Genomic DNA, 16576 nt, shown 5'->3' with positions numbered 1-16576 from the left:
AAATGTATGCCATATGTATTTGAATATTTAACTCTATAATGATGGTATAATTTAAGTAACAACAAATATTTCAAGTATGATTACATCACTGGTATGCATTTTTAATTATTAACTACACAATATCAATGGGAGGTCTTATATATTGTATAATGCTAGTATATTAATAATTTATTGTGATGATTCTAATGTGTTGTCATGTATTTGCAAATATATATATGGTATAATTTTAATATAATAATGATATGCCGTATTATACTAGTATAATAATGGTATATCTCACTGTGTGGGATAATACTGAGTATGTTGTTATTGTTGTAATAATGGTATTTTAATGTTTTAGACTTTTTAGTCGTGGTTTTTTATGTATATTAGTTTTAATATTATACATGAAATAATAGTTGTATAATTATAGTATCATATGGGTGATTCATATGTGATTCGAGGTGTTATGCGCCATCACGGTCTCCCAAGTGGAAATTTTGCTTTCGTGAAGTAATTGATATTCTAATGCATTTTTACTTGAGAAAGAGATCCATAGAAAGAAAAAGGAAATGATTCCATTTGTGTTGACTTCACAAAGAAAATCAAGTTAGATTTTTTTAGGTTCGGAGAGAATGCGAGAGAATAGTTGGAAGGCTAAAAATATGGCAGAAATTAGGAGCACTGAAAAAGTATAGTTTTAGTATAATAGTGTGATAGAAGATTAACAAATTAATATGGAACAAAACTGATCCCTTGATTTGTGGGAAAGTCATGAACGTTTAATTTTTCAAAATCTATTCTATTTGTAAATAAATCTGCTAAATTTGGAATAAATGACAAATGCTTTCCTTTATATAAATAGTCTCACAAAAGTGCTCTACGATGTAAAAATCCCTTGTGTGAGGAAAATCATTATTTTATATTCAAAATAAAAGGAAAGGGTACTATCATATTTTCAAAGACTGACTTCTTAGTATATTAACTTGCAAGAGCATCTGGTTGATCATTGTAGACATAGCTCATAAAATCCCTTATACCTTCTTAAGGGCGATGTTCTCCATACCTAGAGTTTAGCATGGAGGATGCATAGTATACAATGCACTACGCCTCTATAAAACACTGCACCACACAGTAAATGCAAATTAACAATAATACTGAAACTAAATCCAGTTTTTTACATTCATCCTATAAACATTGAATAATGATTTCTCCTCCTTTTGCTAGAGCCAAAAGTACTGACAAAACTTTGCCAAAAGCAAGCAAGACGAGGTTGCTCTGCTTCATAGACGAAGTACTTCACTTACGAGCTCATAAAGTTTTTCAACTTCTAGCGGAAAGTATAGCTTCGATTTCCAGTAGCTGGAAAAGCTTGACGCCTTCTACCTTGCTGCAACTCTGCTGTCCCTTCAATATTTGGCGGCTGACCTAAGAGTAAATCCGTCTTATCACCTTTACCAGTCCTACTCCTACGATGCTCATCACCTTCTGTTTCCTGCTTTCTTTTACCTGGATCTTCTCCAAATAACACTTGCTTCCTTGCTGCTTCGTAGTCAAAAGGCTGAACTTTCAACTGGCCTTCATGTGCTTGTGCTTTCTCAGCGAGCTGCGCATTACTCTTTTGATTTATTGAATGGAAACACTTCTTGAAGCTAGAGGAAAGATCAGACAGGGACATGTTCTCATCCCCTTCATCCATCTCCTCAGCAGAACCTGCAATTTTGTTTTCCTCACACTCAGGCGGATTGTTAGCAGCTTCTGAGTCATCTTTGACTGATTCCTCAAGATCTGAATCAGTGTCCAGTAAGATAACATCTTCTAACTTTGAAGTAGCTACCGGCATGGCAAAGGAATTTTCCTGTTCTCCAATTGATAGCTCACCTTTTAATGATTTCCCGTCATCTGAATCAGTGTCCAGGGTTATAACGTCTAACTTGGAATTAGTAGCAACAGGTTCCTCTCTATGGTTAATTTGTAATGTTTTAGCAGGTGCTGTTGCAGCTTGCTGCAATTGTTCAGTCCTGCCTGAAAATGCATGGAATGGAAGGCTCACCGAAGACTTGATCTGCTGCACTTGGATCTCTTCCTGCTCCTGCTTGTTTAAACAATTCGGGAGAAGCATCAACATAATTGAACCGAGCTATAGAGGAAAGAAGTACATGAAGTGTGTCCAACTAATTACAGCAATTTGGACTTCCGAAGCTTAGTATATGACAATGCAACAGTGTAGGCTACTTAATAAGAAACAGATAAATCATAATTCAAGGTTGCAGAGGATACTTTTTTATCAGGGTGCAGCTTCCTCTTTGCTGCACTCCCTAGTAACATCCCAAGACCACGGCTGGGTTTCTTAATTGCCTGAATAGTTACTTCAACCTAAAATAAGAAGCATCTATGTAAGTCACCATGCGAAGAAAGAATCTAGCGCTCTAGAAGGATGGAAACCGACTCAGACAAGTGTTCGTCAACCTGTCCTGAAGAAGTAGCTCTTAAACCACCACGTTCACTATGATGTTCAGAGGTGTCACCAGGTCCATTAAAATCAACTTTGGTGACAGCACTTTCAGGTGAACTGCAAACAATTGAAGTTTCTGCCCCTGTTGCTGCTTTCAGTGGCTCAGAAGTTTCAACTAACATTTCAGCGCCCTCAGTAGCCACAATGTCTTCTTCAGCTGGCTGCATAAAATGTAGACCATACTTAGGACGAATAATAATTGGTTGTGTTTTGAAAATACAAGGACAGTTCTAAAATTAAGATGGTTTACTAAATAATAGACACTACCTAGAATATCATATATTCTAATATGCAGAGAAACAAAGTAAATCATCTGCGAGTCACTGGCACAGAATCCACCCTTTTACATGCAAAGTAAGGATTAAGAAAATGAATTTGGCATTATTGCTTTGATAAATCCAGAAAATCACACGAAGCAAGGTTGTGTCATCTGCTTTAGAGAAACTGGTTTCTTTCTTTTTCATTCTTGGCGCCTAACCAAAAAGAGAGGGAAAAGAATTTGGCCACTGAGAGGAATTAGACAAACAAAATGTGTCAACTCATTACTTACTAATTCTAAGCGCCTTTCTTTCAGAAGTTCCACAGCTGCTTCATATGCAGCCGAATTTTGAACAGACTGCCTAATGATGCTGACAACAGCACCAAGATTACGCTCAACATATGGGTGCTTTGATTTCATCGATCGCTTTAATTTGCTTGTGGTAAGAGGCATCTGCTTAGCTTTTGCAACAAAGTACTATGTTTAGAACATCTGCAGCCTATAAGCACCAGTACATAGGAAGAGAACTTCTTAAACATACCAATTTCAAGAAGTTCTTTGTTCGGCAAAACATAGCCAGTACTCTCATCTTCTGCTCGGGCAATAACATCTCTCCACTCATACAGCCCCTGAAATTTCCAGATGTTGGGTCAAAAGACATGCCAAGAACTGACTACAGTGACTAGTACCACCAGCCCACAATCAAAAATAATACGACCAGTGGGTAGGCAAATACTCACAGCAACAATTGCAAGCTGCTGAGCATTGAATCCAGCTCCCTGTAATCTGCAATTGGATTTGAAAGAGTTTGCCGTAAATGTCAAAACAAAAAAAAACAATGAAGGAGATGCAGAATGAGAGATTACCAAATCAATAGCTAAAAAAATCTCTTCAGTCCATGGAAAATGGGAGAATGTTAATGTAGAACATAACTTCATAGTCCGTGAAGTAATGAAAATAACTGGTGAAAACCATACCCATATATGTGTTGATATGAGCTATCAGTCAAAAGTTCTTTTTCATACAGCTGCATGCATATATCATAACTGCGCTTGTACACCTGCATGCAATAGCAGATCTTAGACAAACAGAAGAAAAACAAAATAGATTACCTGGTCATTAAACTCTCTGAGACGTGTGATAAAATTATACTAACTTGTAAGACACATTTAAGATATATAACTTCCATCAATTTGATCGGAAGTTGAAACAACATGAAACAGTAGCTCGTGCTAGTTTCTGCAAGTCTAGCCAACATGTTTCCCAATAATTATTACTTTCCATTTTAAATAATGAAGGTATTCCGAGAGTCAAACCTTCATTCTTGGTCTCAAATTGAGCATCAGTTTTTTAATCTTTTTAAAATAAAATATACATAATTAGCAACTAGTTGAAAAGTACTAATCATTTATAATATTTATGATTACAATTATTTTCAAAATATGTGAGAAGTTAGAGTCGAAGAAAATCTTGTTTGACTCTTCAAATAGTAATAGTGTCGTATAAAGTGGAAAGCAGGGAGTATTAAAAAGAAAAAGAGAAAAGGTTAAGCCTAGCATGACATATAAATGATTTCTAAACACTAGAAGATGCTTATTTTACAAGGAAAGAAGGAAAAATCTGATGCCTGGAGCAACACAGGAAACAAAAATACGGATACTCACCTCTAATAGAGAAGCATCAGGAGATTCATTGTCAGCAGAAGAAGAGAGCAATTCCATCCTCATAACGTCATAAATGTACAAGAGATAGTGTGTATCTTCTCTAGCATATCTACAGTACATGCGCGAAATTGAGTAATAAGGATAAGAATCCATAATTAACCAAAAACGTGTATGCCTATGGGTAATAAACAAAGAACAATAAGCATAGACCGAAAATCACTACAAAATATAGGAAATGTTCCATTTAGTAACACCAACACATAATCATACAGTCCTGATTGATTGAGTAGAAAATGATAGTAACCAAAAAGTGGTTTAAAAACACCAGATTAACACAGACCCAGAATGATTGAACTCTTCTTCATGCATCATTCAATATGGCATTATTTTAAATTACAGCCAAAATATCATTTAGTTGTCCACCAGGGCAACCACCAAGTAAACATTAGACTCAATGTCTCAATCAGCAATAATCAGTTACTGTCCTTGAATTTTTACAATGAAATAAATAAATGGATCAGTAGGCTATGGACATGAGCATATTTCACAACTTCCACATTTGATGTTCTTAAAAGCTTGAGTGATGCTTGCATTCATGTCAAAAACATTCTCAGCTCTCTATTACAGATGACAATTGAATCTCTCATTTCTAGTTATGTTCAATTTGTGTTTGGAAAGTCTTTTATCAAATGTTTAGATGGAAAGCTATTTCAATAAAGGATCATTTGGATGAAAACCTTGAGCAACTAAGAAAGAGAAAAGCTACATGAAGGAATGAAAGGAAAAACACTGAAGAATGATTTAAACAGTCGATAATATCTCATTAAAAGGATCTATAGCACTATATCGGTGACAATACAACAGTACCCCACCCCTCATCCTCCTCCAAAATGAAGACAACTATTGATCCAGGCACTCTAGGAAAAGCCTAGCACTTCACCAAACAGAATATCTTCAAAGAACTTCAAGAATCTCGCATAATTAACAATAAGCTTCCTCATAGTCCAAAGTAATTTAGTGTACAAAAAATCCAACTGCAGTCACTAAAGCTTCTTTTTTTGATGAAGGCAGTCACTAAAGCTTCTTGATGTAAAGCAAACAGTAAGAATTTGAAAATGAGTCTCACTGAGCGGCTTAGATGGAACAGGTGACACTAATCTTATTAGGCTCACACCACTAACTGTTGTTTGTCTTTCTCTTGTATCTACTACAAGAAAAAGACCAAAGAAAGCCTCTAAGCAATTCAAAATGGAAAAAGTATGAGTCTTATGCAAGACGAGGGAAGAAAAGAGAGACAATCCACTGAAAACATGTCATACTCCAGAGTCCAAAATCTAGTATTAGAGGAAGAAGCAATCATGCACAGAGACGGAGCAGTCAAATGAATCAGTAATCTGGAAGATCATCTGAATCACCATCATTAAGTCCCTAAGAATATGCAAATCCTTAAAAGGATTGGCACCTAACTAGAAAACATATCTATGGAAGTTTATTCTCCTTATTTCCCCATCGAAGTGACATGAAGCTACATAGTCGCATTTATATCTAGAATTATCTAAAGTCGCCTCGATCACAAGTAAGCTCGATATTAAAAGGTCTAACCGTCATTTTGTGGTACATTATAAATCTACAATAAGTTTCTTTCTAATAAGTAAAACTACACTAGATATAAATGCGTACCTTTTCTTAAAAATTGTACCTATAACTACAGTGGATTTTAAACAAAGGTGGTTCACACCGGTAACAAGTATCTCACATAGTGATATTAACCCAAAGTTATCTACATTAAAAATAAGAAGAAAGAGCATTATCATATTTACTCTGCACGTACTGGGAAGAAAAGGTCCATTAGATGCCCAAAAAAATTTAACACCTCAAACTAACAAATATGCAACATTCATAACTATTCCCTCAGCTTCAATTTAAGTGACACGCTTTTCTTATTAGACCGTTCCAGAAAGAAAAACGATTTTCTATAGTTGGAAACAATTTATCTTTAAACTTTCTATTTTACCCTTAGAAGGTTTTATAGTTATACAAATATTATGACCCCGCAAAGCTTTTACCCTTTAAACTTTTAACACCACAAGTTTCAAAAGTTCTCTTTTTTAATCTTAAACTCCACGCCGAGTCAAACTACGTCACGTAAATTGAAACGGAGAGAGTGAGTGTGTGTGTGTATAAGATAAACATTCACAACTATAATATGTAGCAGTCTTATGGAAACTAGAGAATGAGACATGTGATACCTCATCATCTCTACAGGAAGTGGGCGTAATCTCCAATCTGCATTCTGATACCTGCAAAAAATATATGAGGAAAACAATAGCATTATTCCTTTTGGCATTTCATCATCCATTATTTGATATCTTAGAAAAAAATCCATTTATTTGTTACAGAAGGCAGGGGTGATGAGATTTCTTTTCATTTTTCATCTGATAATTGGAAGATGATATCCAGGATATGATTAGAAAAGTAGTAATCACAGGAAGACCATACTCTTTGTTTGCCGTAACTCCACAAAAATGTTGTAGCAGATACTCCAGGCTGTTTCTTTCCAGTTTCAAAACCCTTGAGGCCTAAGGATTTAGAAAACATCAATATTACTATACCCAAAAATGAACAAATAAGGATTCATGACAACCCAATCTCATTGTTAAAAAAGAAGCAGGACAAGAGCATAAAGCAGGTCTGCGAACATGCTTTTGCTAGCTACAAGTGCTAAACCAACAAAAGGAGAAAAAATGACAAGGAGGTATGACTTAGGACGGACGTAAACCCTAAAATCATCAAAAATACACTGATTAGCAGAACATTTTCCTATATGTATCGAGTGACAAATCATGGTAATACACCTTTCATTTTGCTGAAAATCGTCAGTGCTTTAGTTTTTTCATATCTTGATTGTGAGTAGAAAACTGCTTCTTTAGTCTTTCTGCATACAAGCTATCGTTCTGTATTTCCAAAGCCAGATATTTTTTTTGATATAGTAATGTATTTTATTAAAGGCATCAAGAAGATGCAAAAGTTACAGAAGAGAGTCTTGGTTAACTCAGTAGGACAAAAAACTATTCTAGATCCTTTAGATAACCAAGAGCAAAAATCAGAGGTTACTAAACCAATGAGAGAGAGCTAATGAAGTCGAGGAGGGGAATAATGTCATTTACAGGGGAGAGGTTACTCCAACTAAAGAGACTCATTAGATATTTAGACGTCAGGTGGCCATTGGAAGTTGAAATGCCATCAAAACATCTACTATTCCTCTCAGTCCATAGAAACCAAAAAATACAGGATGGGATCATTTGCCAGATCTTTTTGATGGATTTATCAACTTCCTTTAGACACCAGCCAAGTACTGCATCCCTCAAGTTCTGTGGCACTGCCCAGCTGACACCAAAAAGTGCTAAGAACATGTTCCATAAATCTGATGCCACTGAGCAATGTAGAAACAAGTGATTAACCGACTCAGAGTTGAGCTTGCACATGTAGCATCTATTAGCCAGCTGAAAATTCCTTCTACTAAGGTTATCCTGGGTCAGAATAGCTTCATAGAGGGCTGTCCATGAGAAACACTTGACTTTAGTGGGCAGTTTTGTTTTCCATATTAACTTCCATGGCCAAAGCTCAATCATGTCATTGGATGCACTTAGTTTGCTGTAGCCAGCCTTCACCGTGTAGTTACCTTTTCCAGAGTTGCCCCACCTTAAGCTGTCTGAAACTTGAGGATTCCTTGTGGCTTCTTCAAGAGATCTGTATAGATCAAATAGCTGGTTAAGTTCCCAATCCTGCAAACTTCTTCTGAAGTGAAGTCCCAGTTGTTCCCTGCTCTATTTTGGGCTATAGAAGAGTTGGTGTCTGAAGCAATCTGATATAGGTCTGGATGAGAGTCTTTTAGAGTTTGATTGTTGAGCCATCTATCCTTCAGAATTTAATGTTGATGCCATTCCCAACCTGATAGGACATCCGGAAAGAATGCTTCTTGTAGGTTGTTGATATGCTTCCACGGGCCAACTCCATGTGGGGATCTGTTTTTCTTGGTACACCACCTGTCTTGCACCCCATATTTTGCATTAACTACCTCTTTCCATATGCTAGTTGATTCTTGGGCATATCTCCACCACCACTTCATGAGCAAGCTCTTGTTATGCTTGGCCAAATCTCTGATTCCCCGACCACCGAGGTTTTTTGGCATGATCACTTTTGGCCACTTTACTAGATGGAATTTATGCCCTTCACTGTTTCCCTCCCATAGGAATGATCTCCTAATTTTGTCTAATTGTTTCTGCCCCTTGCTTGGCATGGGAAAGAGGGACATAATGTAGGTGGGGATACTATCTATAACACAGCTGATTAGGGTCAATCGACCACCCATAGAAAGGTACTGCAGTTTCCATATTGCCAGTTTTTTCTCCACTCTCTCAATTACTCCATTCCATATCTCTGTTGCCTTGTACTTAGCTCCTAGAGGGAGGCCTACGTAGGTTGTGGGAAGGGAACCTATACAGCAGCCCGTCAAGTTTGCCAGCTCCTCCAAATTTTGAACTTCATTCACTGGATAGATCATGCTTTTCAACATATTGATGTGCAGCCCTGAGATAGCTTCAAATAAAAGTAGTGTCAGGTTAAGGAATTGCACCTGAGATCTCTCTGTCCCACAAAAGATTAAGGTGTCATATGCATAGAGTAAGTGAGTAACTGTGACAGAGGTTTCTGTATTATTCCCCACCTTGAACCCTTCAATCCATTGCATTTGTTTTGCCTTCTCTAGCATTTTACTCAGGCCCTCCATGGCTAAGATGAATAAGAAGGGTGACAAAGGGTCACCTTGTCTTATTCCTTTTTTAGGAGAGAAGAAGTCCACTGGAGATCTATTTACTAGAACTGAGTACTTGACTGTGGTGAGACTGAATTTTATCTATCTGATCCATCTGTCCCCAAACCCCATTAGCTTTCTACATTGAAAATAAATATGACCAGTTAACTTTGTCAAATGCCTTCTCAACATCTAGCTTGCAAAGAATTCCGGGGATCCCTCTTTTCAGTCTCTCATCCAACATTTCATTAGCTATTAGAGAGGCATCTGTGATTTGTCTGTTCTTCATGAATGCACTTTGCTCTCTAGAAACCAGCTTCCAAATTACTGTCCTCAGTCTCTCAGCTAGAGTTTTTGGCAACAATTTTGTAATTGTTTCCAATGAGACTGATAGGTCTGAAATCTCTGAGTTCTATTGCACCTTTCTTTTTGGGAATGAGAGCAATGAAAGAGGCATTGCATGATCTGACCATGAAGCAGTGTTGTTAACACTTTATTAATCAATAAAGCCAATCCCAGAACATATAATCTATGGAAAAGGGGCAAATCTGTCCCGTTACTATCGGAAATTAGTTATCAGTAGCCTCCGTTATACTTTCCTTCACTATCCACCCCTACCGTTACCCATTTTAATATTTTTGCCCCTACAACTAACGGACCCTTTTAGTAAGACATGTGGCACGATCTAAAAAAACCTAACCATCTACCCATTTACCCGACCCGACAGCCCCAATTCAGCAACACCGAGAGAGGTCCAACAACGTCAATCGCCTCCCCTCTTCTCTGATTCCGCCGGCGCCTCCAACTGCCCCCAAATTCCACTTTAACAAATTTCAGCACAAGCAAAGAAACGCAATGTATTATATAGAGGAAAGAATTTAGATTGAAGCTTAAACCTCCAACGCATGAGTATTTTTTGTTTCTTTTTTTGGTAGCAAATGTAAAAGCATAACCAGTACCAGGTTTCATTAGACTCGAGAGAGTGAGGTAAAACAAAATTTTCCACCACCACCACGTCCCCACCCTCCTCCCTGAATAGAAGATTCCTTTGTAGTTGTATGGTTTCCCATGACTTCTTTTTTTCCTGTCTTTTTCCCCCAAAATGGAATTTTGGCTCATTTTTTTGTGAATTCTCTATTTTTCATGGAAGGCGGTGGTAAACCATGGCTTATGGAAATTGTGTGATTAAACATTTGTCATGTCTGTACACGAGGGGAGAGTAGGCCACGACGAGGTAGTGGCAATGGGAAAAAAGGATAACGAGGAAAGAGCAATTAGAACTTAAAGGTTATTATAGCTCAGAAAATAAATGACTAGGAGGTCACATTGATTGAAATAGATTTAGGATATCGTTGGTTATTGCTCTATATCTTAGGACCTAAAAATGATTGTGAATGGCTGAACTCTGCTTTCCAGCTTGTGGTAAAATTTGTTAAAATGAAACTTGGGGCCAGTTGGAGGCGCCAGTGAAATCAGAGAAGAGGGAGGCGATTGACATTGTTGGACCTCTCTTGGTGTTGCTGAATTGGGGCTATTGGGTCGGGTTGATTGGATGGGGTAAATGGGTAGATGGTTAGGTTATTTCAGATCGTGTCACATGTCTTACTAAAAAGGTCTGTTAGTTGTAGGGGCAAAAATATTAAAATACGTAATAGTCGGTGTGGATAGTGAAGGAAAGTATAATGGAGGTTACCGATAAGTGATAACTAATTTCTGATAGTAAAGGGATAGATCTGGCCCTTTTCCGTATAATCTAAGTTGCTCCGACACGGCAGTTTAGGTGTCGCGCCTGTGTCAACACAATACCAGTATGGGTGTGGGTATGGGATCCGTACCAGATGTGGTCAAATAATTTTGGATATTTTGCCACGACAAACGGAAAAATTCGAGCGAGATACAATTTGATTCCCAAAACCAGAACCAAAACTAGAGTAAATTTGAAGAAAATAGCATACCTTATCTACAACTTGAGAATAAAAAAATCCACATTTTAATAACGTATAACTTTAATATCCTCATGAATCCAATGAAAATGTTCCGTCATGGGTATGCTAGCATCTATTGATTCAGCCCCCATCAACGAACAATATAAAACAAAAGTAAACACAACAAAATTGATGCCAGCATATTTCATAGAAGATGCACAGACCATCTTACACCACCTCATTCCCCTCAGGACACTCCAAAGAACACTTGAAAATATTAGCCTAGTTCTTTTTACATAAAAGAGATCAAACATTAAATCAGTTACCATTTCATCATATCTCAGTTTTCATTTCCTTAGTAATGTCTTCTGTAAGAGTGTTTGTATGGGGAATCTTGAATTATCACAAGAACAACTATTTCACATACAAAATTGACAAAATGCAAAACCTCCTGCATCTTTTTGGCTGTCATCTATTCTAAGGACTTTGCATTAAGCTGATTATGCCAACAAGGAGGAAAGTGAGTTCTGCGGGTCATAAAAAGAAACAAAAGGCTGCTACCATCAAACAGTTATAGCTGGCTTATGTGCATTTTATCCCTGCACAGCAGTGAAACCCCCTCCCCCCAGAAAACAAACTTTTCCGTAGTCCATAATCACAAGAAACTCAGAAAAGAGAAGAATAGGTAAAATAACAGTCCATACACATAACATATATATACATAATATGCATATAATATAACATATCTAGATCAAGGCTCAAAAACAATTAAGGTAAAAACCTGCCCAGTGTCGAACATATTGCAGACGTATATGCCAAAGTCACGTTGAAGCCACACAATATCTCGATCAGCACCATGCATCACCTAGTTAGTAAAGTGTTGTCACAATAATGCTTCGTTAAATACAGAAATGACATAAGATTCAGAAAATTACCTTTTTCTTCATGTGGTCCTTAAAAACATCTCTTAGATATGGGCCAATATGAACGCGAAGCTTCAGAGTGTCAACAACAAAATCTTCAGTTCTAGTGGATATTTGCATCAAGCAGGTCAATCCTTGAAAAGATCTATATTGATTATGTTCCAAATCAACCTAAACAAAGACAGATCATAAGAATTAACATCAGGCCTTGGAAACATGTAATATTGGTTCAGACACACAGTAATAAATGCTAAACTAATCATTCTTGCTTCAAAGTATTATTATCCTCCTTCCCCATCTGTGTGCTGGAAGTGGGAAGGTAAGAAGTGCATACAGCAAGCACTCGCACAGCTCTTACAAGAATGAAGTACTTAAACCCAGATTACCATAACAGCTTTTCCAAGAACCCGTGACTACAAAGGATGTCATGCAGGAGAAGACAACAGAAATCATATAGAGAGTTTCAGAAGCTTGCTTTCATCTGTATTTGCTGCTGAAATGAGTAGTTAGAGTTGAAAAAAAAAAAAAAAAATTGTATGTGTCTTCATGTTGTATTTCATTGTCTTATGGCAAGAAAAATTGCACAGGAGGGGCACCATGGAGGTCCAATACTTCTACAAAATACAGAACAAACACCCAATAAAACATTAAAATTTTGCATGTCTTTATTTTCTCCATTTCTCATACTTATAGCATGTTTTGTAAATTCCAACTTTAGGGTAGTTTTGTAATATTCATAAAGTCCTGGACTGTGCAAAAAATTCTCAAAGATAATAGATTGTTTCCTTTCTAGAATCAAATTATAAAATTCCTTCTTAAAAAGAATCAATATAAGATGCCCGCCTACAATTAATTTATGAGATTCGCACCTGGTAGATTATCAAGGTGTGCGCAAGTTAGCCCAAACACTACTATCATTAGAAAAAATATTTATATGACTCTCATAGTTGTTTGTTTTGTATCCCCCCCCCCCCCCAAAATTCTAAAAAGGTTTTTCCTCTCCACACACATAATTTCTCCACCAACTTTGTAACAAAAATCGTATTTCAGGCTATCCTGATAATAGAACAGATCTAACAAATATCACATGACCGGCTTCCCAAGTACTTTTTTTTACCTAAAGTTATCAGCCTGATAGAAAATTTATCTACAATGTAATGCAATACCAAATTATGTCTAGCATATTTTTCCAGGCTATTTAAAAAAAAATTCAGCAGTATAGTTTCTACAGACTTTTTTTCTCACCAATCCACAGACTTATTGCACCTCTGAGTAATTTAGACTTTTACTTAATTGGACTTTTCTTAGATACATTACATGCCAACCAAATCTAGCACGATCATCAAAGTCAGCATGCATTTAGTAATAACAGACAAAGCAGCATATTCCCAACTGACCTAAATTTTAAGATTTATATTCTGAAACATTTGTCTTCTTCTATCTAACAACAATCAGAAACTTTAGTTTTCTTCTCCGTGTCAAACGGCGAGTCAAGCTATGCATATAGGTAGATGCATTGCTGCATGGGGGCTTTGCACTAAATTGTAAGAAGAAATTTGCAAGGTAATAAGCTTTGAAATAATAAAGAAATCAACATAACATCTCATCCAGAAATAGCTTTTGAGACTTTAACCTTCAAGATGGAGATTATGCATGCTGAATGTAACTTTTTGCCATCTCTAGAAAATGATTTAGCTTAATAATACAATCAGCTATGCACGAGCATAGCAAATGTCTCGTACTTGCTAGTACAAATAATGCTAAAATTAGGCAAACAACAGACATTTTCTAAGTAGATCAAATCTTCATATAGCATCCTCAAAAACCAACACAAATAAGAAACTATAGTCAGAAGTCTACCGCAAACTCATCCACAGCACGCAACTTGGCTGCTAACTGCTTCAGATCTTTGACCTCTTCCACAAACTTGAATGGGGTAATCTCCAATGGAGGAGGTTTGACAGGCTCAATGATGCCAGCACTCTCAACAAAGTCTGAGGGAGCAAACTTTTCCTGCATTGCATGGCTAGAGAAATTAGCACACAAATCTTTGTTTAGTTATTTATTTGAGATTACATCAACAACTTAAGAAGATGGAGAAAAATTTTGCTTAAACTTCGGAGTAGGAGCACACATTGGTAAATGAACATGTACTATGACACAAACCTTGCAGCACATAACACGAACCCACGTCATGGAATACTTACACTACACCATTAAAAGCATTGGGTGATATTTAGTTTATCCACTTTACTTTATCAAAACTAAACAACAACTTCCTCTAGTTTGACAAACTATATAGAACTATATTCTAGCTTATTATTTCCTCGCACAAACATCCCTTATTGTTATTAGGACGTTAAAAACAATGCTATCATCCAAAAGTTAAAGTTTCGTTCCAATTGTACACTTAATATTATTTTATTTATCAAAATATTGAAGGAAAATTTAAGTAAAAAAAATGTGACACTCCTTATTTATTTTAGCTTCAAACAAAAGCAAATAGCTAATCTACTTCAAGAATAAAGTTTAATAGTTATTACTATTCTGTAAGGATTTTTCTAATTTTAATAGTTATTTGCTTTTTCATTGACATGCAAAAATTGCCCTCAAAAAAACAAAGTTGCTAAAAATCAGCATCACTTAGTCTTGCCTTAGAGGTTCTCAAATTTCTCAAACTAAAAATGAGGTCCATCAAGTTTTACTAAACAAGAGAACTCTACAAACATACAGTGCACTTTCTATGTACAAAATAAACCTCAACAAAGATTTCAAGAGATCTGCAAGGGACCCAATCGGCCAAGAAAACAATGAGGAACTATACCATTAATTAATGTGAAGAAAGATAAATAAATTCAAAAAGAGAACTAACCAGAGGATGCATAAACCTGGAACCATCGTCAGTCCTCTGCAACCAAACATGCTGAAAAGGCTGATTTTTGTTGTTAACAATAATTTTATACTCGTCCTGCGGCCTCGGGATGCTTGGTATATGAAACGGAATCTTTGGCTTCACTTTCGTAGCCACTTTCACCCCCTTCTCCTTCTCCACACTACTTACATTACTATTATGTTCTACTTTCCTAGTCTTCTTCCGACTCACCAATTGAAACCCGTCCTCCATATTCTTCACGCCACTCTCCTCTTCTTTCTCTCTCAACAACCTAAAGTTATCCAAGGATGATGCCAGTTTCTCAAACACGTCGTCGTTTATGTTGACCAGCCAATCTCCAGTTTCCTCTTCATCCGGATCCTCCCCCGGAAACGACATAGGTTTTCCCCATAATTGCGACAATGCCCCGACTCTCTCCAAGATTTCCTTGGATTTCTTGTCGATTTCTGAAATGGGGGTCCTGAATTCGCTGAAATTGTTGTAGAAATGAAAGTCTCTATCGGTGGGTATTCCTCTTGAAGAGCCAGACAGCTTCCCAATGGTAGATGGCAACGGACCACTTGTGACTTTGCGTAACGTATCCTCGGCCTTCTTGGAGATATCTTCGTCAGATGAATCCGTCTCCATTGGTAGATGCCCCTTTAGAGATTAAGAAAAAAATGGGGCTTCCGGGGGTTCTTCCTTCTTCGTTTTCGGGTATAGGATTGGATTTAAGGACTGGGATTCACCATTGATGACATACAGGGTTTTTGGCTTTAGGGTTAGGGCTTTAGAATGTGTTTTCTGAATGTTTCAAAATGGACATGGTGGACACCTATACTGGTGCTAAATGGTTAGGTTCGGCCGTTTTTTTAATAAAATTTATATCATATCAATTTTTCGGTTATCCGTTCAAATTCGCTATTATAAGTACAATGCAATAACATACATATTTTTATAGCACTTAGCAAAATTCTCTAGACATTTTTATAATTTAAAAGGTAATGAATTAAGAAAATATGAAAGATGGCTAAAGTATAGATCTATCAACTATTCTAGAAAAAATATTAATCACACAAGTAGAAAGATATTAACCAAGTTAGGATTGAAGAATAAAGTCTGAAGATTAAACATTCAAAAAGATAAATCTAAATCATACGAAAGGAAGCATATTCAATACATTGTAGTTTGGTACACATAATCATTATAATACCTTGTATCTTGCTAGTTAATATGTTGCAAATAATGTAGTTTCAATAGAAGTAGCATAATAGGTTTGTGAGTTAGGATTTTGAGTTTAATTACTTATTGGCTTGTAATTGTTTCATAATTTCAAGGCCCAAGAAAAAATTTAATACTTAAACTTAATATATAAATATATTTTTCTCATTGTAAATTTATTCGATACGGTTAAGTATTTTTTCGGTTTATTTTCATAAAATAAAAAACCTACCCTAATTATCAGTACGACTATAGATTTATATAAAAACCTACGATTTTATTAAAAGAAACCTAAAAATCGGTTCTCTACCTCTAACCGTAGAAAAATTTTACACTAGCTTTGTAAGGCTTCCTTATGAGCTGGAGTGAACAACATAATTACCCACAAAAACAAAACTATTTAAT

The 16576-nt window shown here is 36.4% G+C and overlaps 1 protein-coding gene across 1 annotated transcript; it reads right to left on the bottom strand.

Moving 5' to 3' along the window:
- Nucleotides 1-934: 934 nt before the first annotated feature.
- LOC107819072 (protein RRP6-like 2) lies at nucleotides 935-15806 on the bottom strand. Its single transcript, XM_016645147.2, has 14 exons — nucleotides 14951-15806; nucleotides 13939-14091; nucleotides 12091-12249; nucleotides 11937-12020; nucleotides 6917-6996; nucleotides 6667-6717; nucleotides 4418-4526; nucleotides 3731-3813; nucleotides 3494-3539; nucleotides 3295-3382; nucleotides 3045-3214; nucleotides 2449-2655; nucleotides 2260-2355; nucleotides 935-2071 (listed from the first exon to the last, which is right to left on the bottom strand). The coding sequence occupies exons 1-14, from the start codon at nucleotides 15596-15598 to the stop codon at nucleotides 1310-1312; spliced, it is 2736 nt and encodes a 911-aa protein (XP_016500633.2). The 5' UTR covers nucleotides 15599-15806; the 3' UTR covers nucleotides 935-1309.
- Nucleotides 15807-16576: the final 770 nt, after the last annotated feature.

This window comes from Nicotiana tabacum, chromosome 22 (genome assembly GCF_000715075.1).
Source record: "Nicotiana tabacum cultivar K326 chromosome 22, ASM71507v2, whole genome shotgun sequence".
Taxonomy (NCBI): domain Eukaryota; kingdom Viridiplantae; phylum Streptophyta; class Magnoliopsida; order Solanales; family Solanaceae; genus Nicotiana; species Nicotiana tabacum.
This window is presented reverse-complemented; position numbering and strand designations above follow the sequence as displayed.

Excerpts from the sequence above, each read along its gene's own strand:
- LOC107819072 (XM_016645147.2), bottom strand. The coding sequence starts at position 15,598 with ATGGAGACGGATTCATCTGACGAAGATATCTCCAAGAAGGCCGAGGAT. Across the intron at positions 14,092-14,950 it reads CCAGGTTTATGCATCCTCTG|GAAAAGTTTGCTCCCTCAGA; the intron begins GTTAGTTCTCTT and ends CATGCAATGCAG. Across the intron at positions 4,527-6,666 it reads CTTCCTGTAGAGATGATGAG|ATATGCTAGAGAAGATACAC; the intron begins GTATCACATGTC and ends CATGTACTGTAG.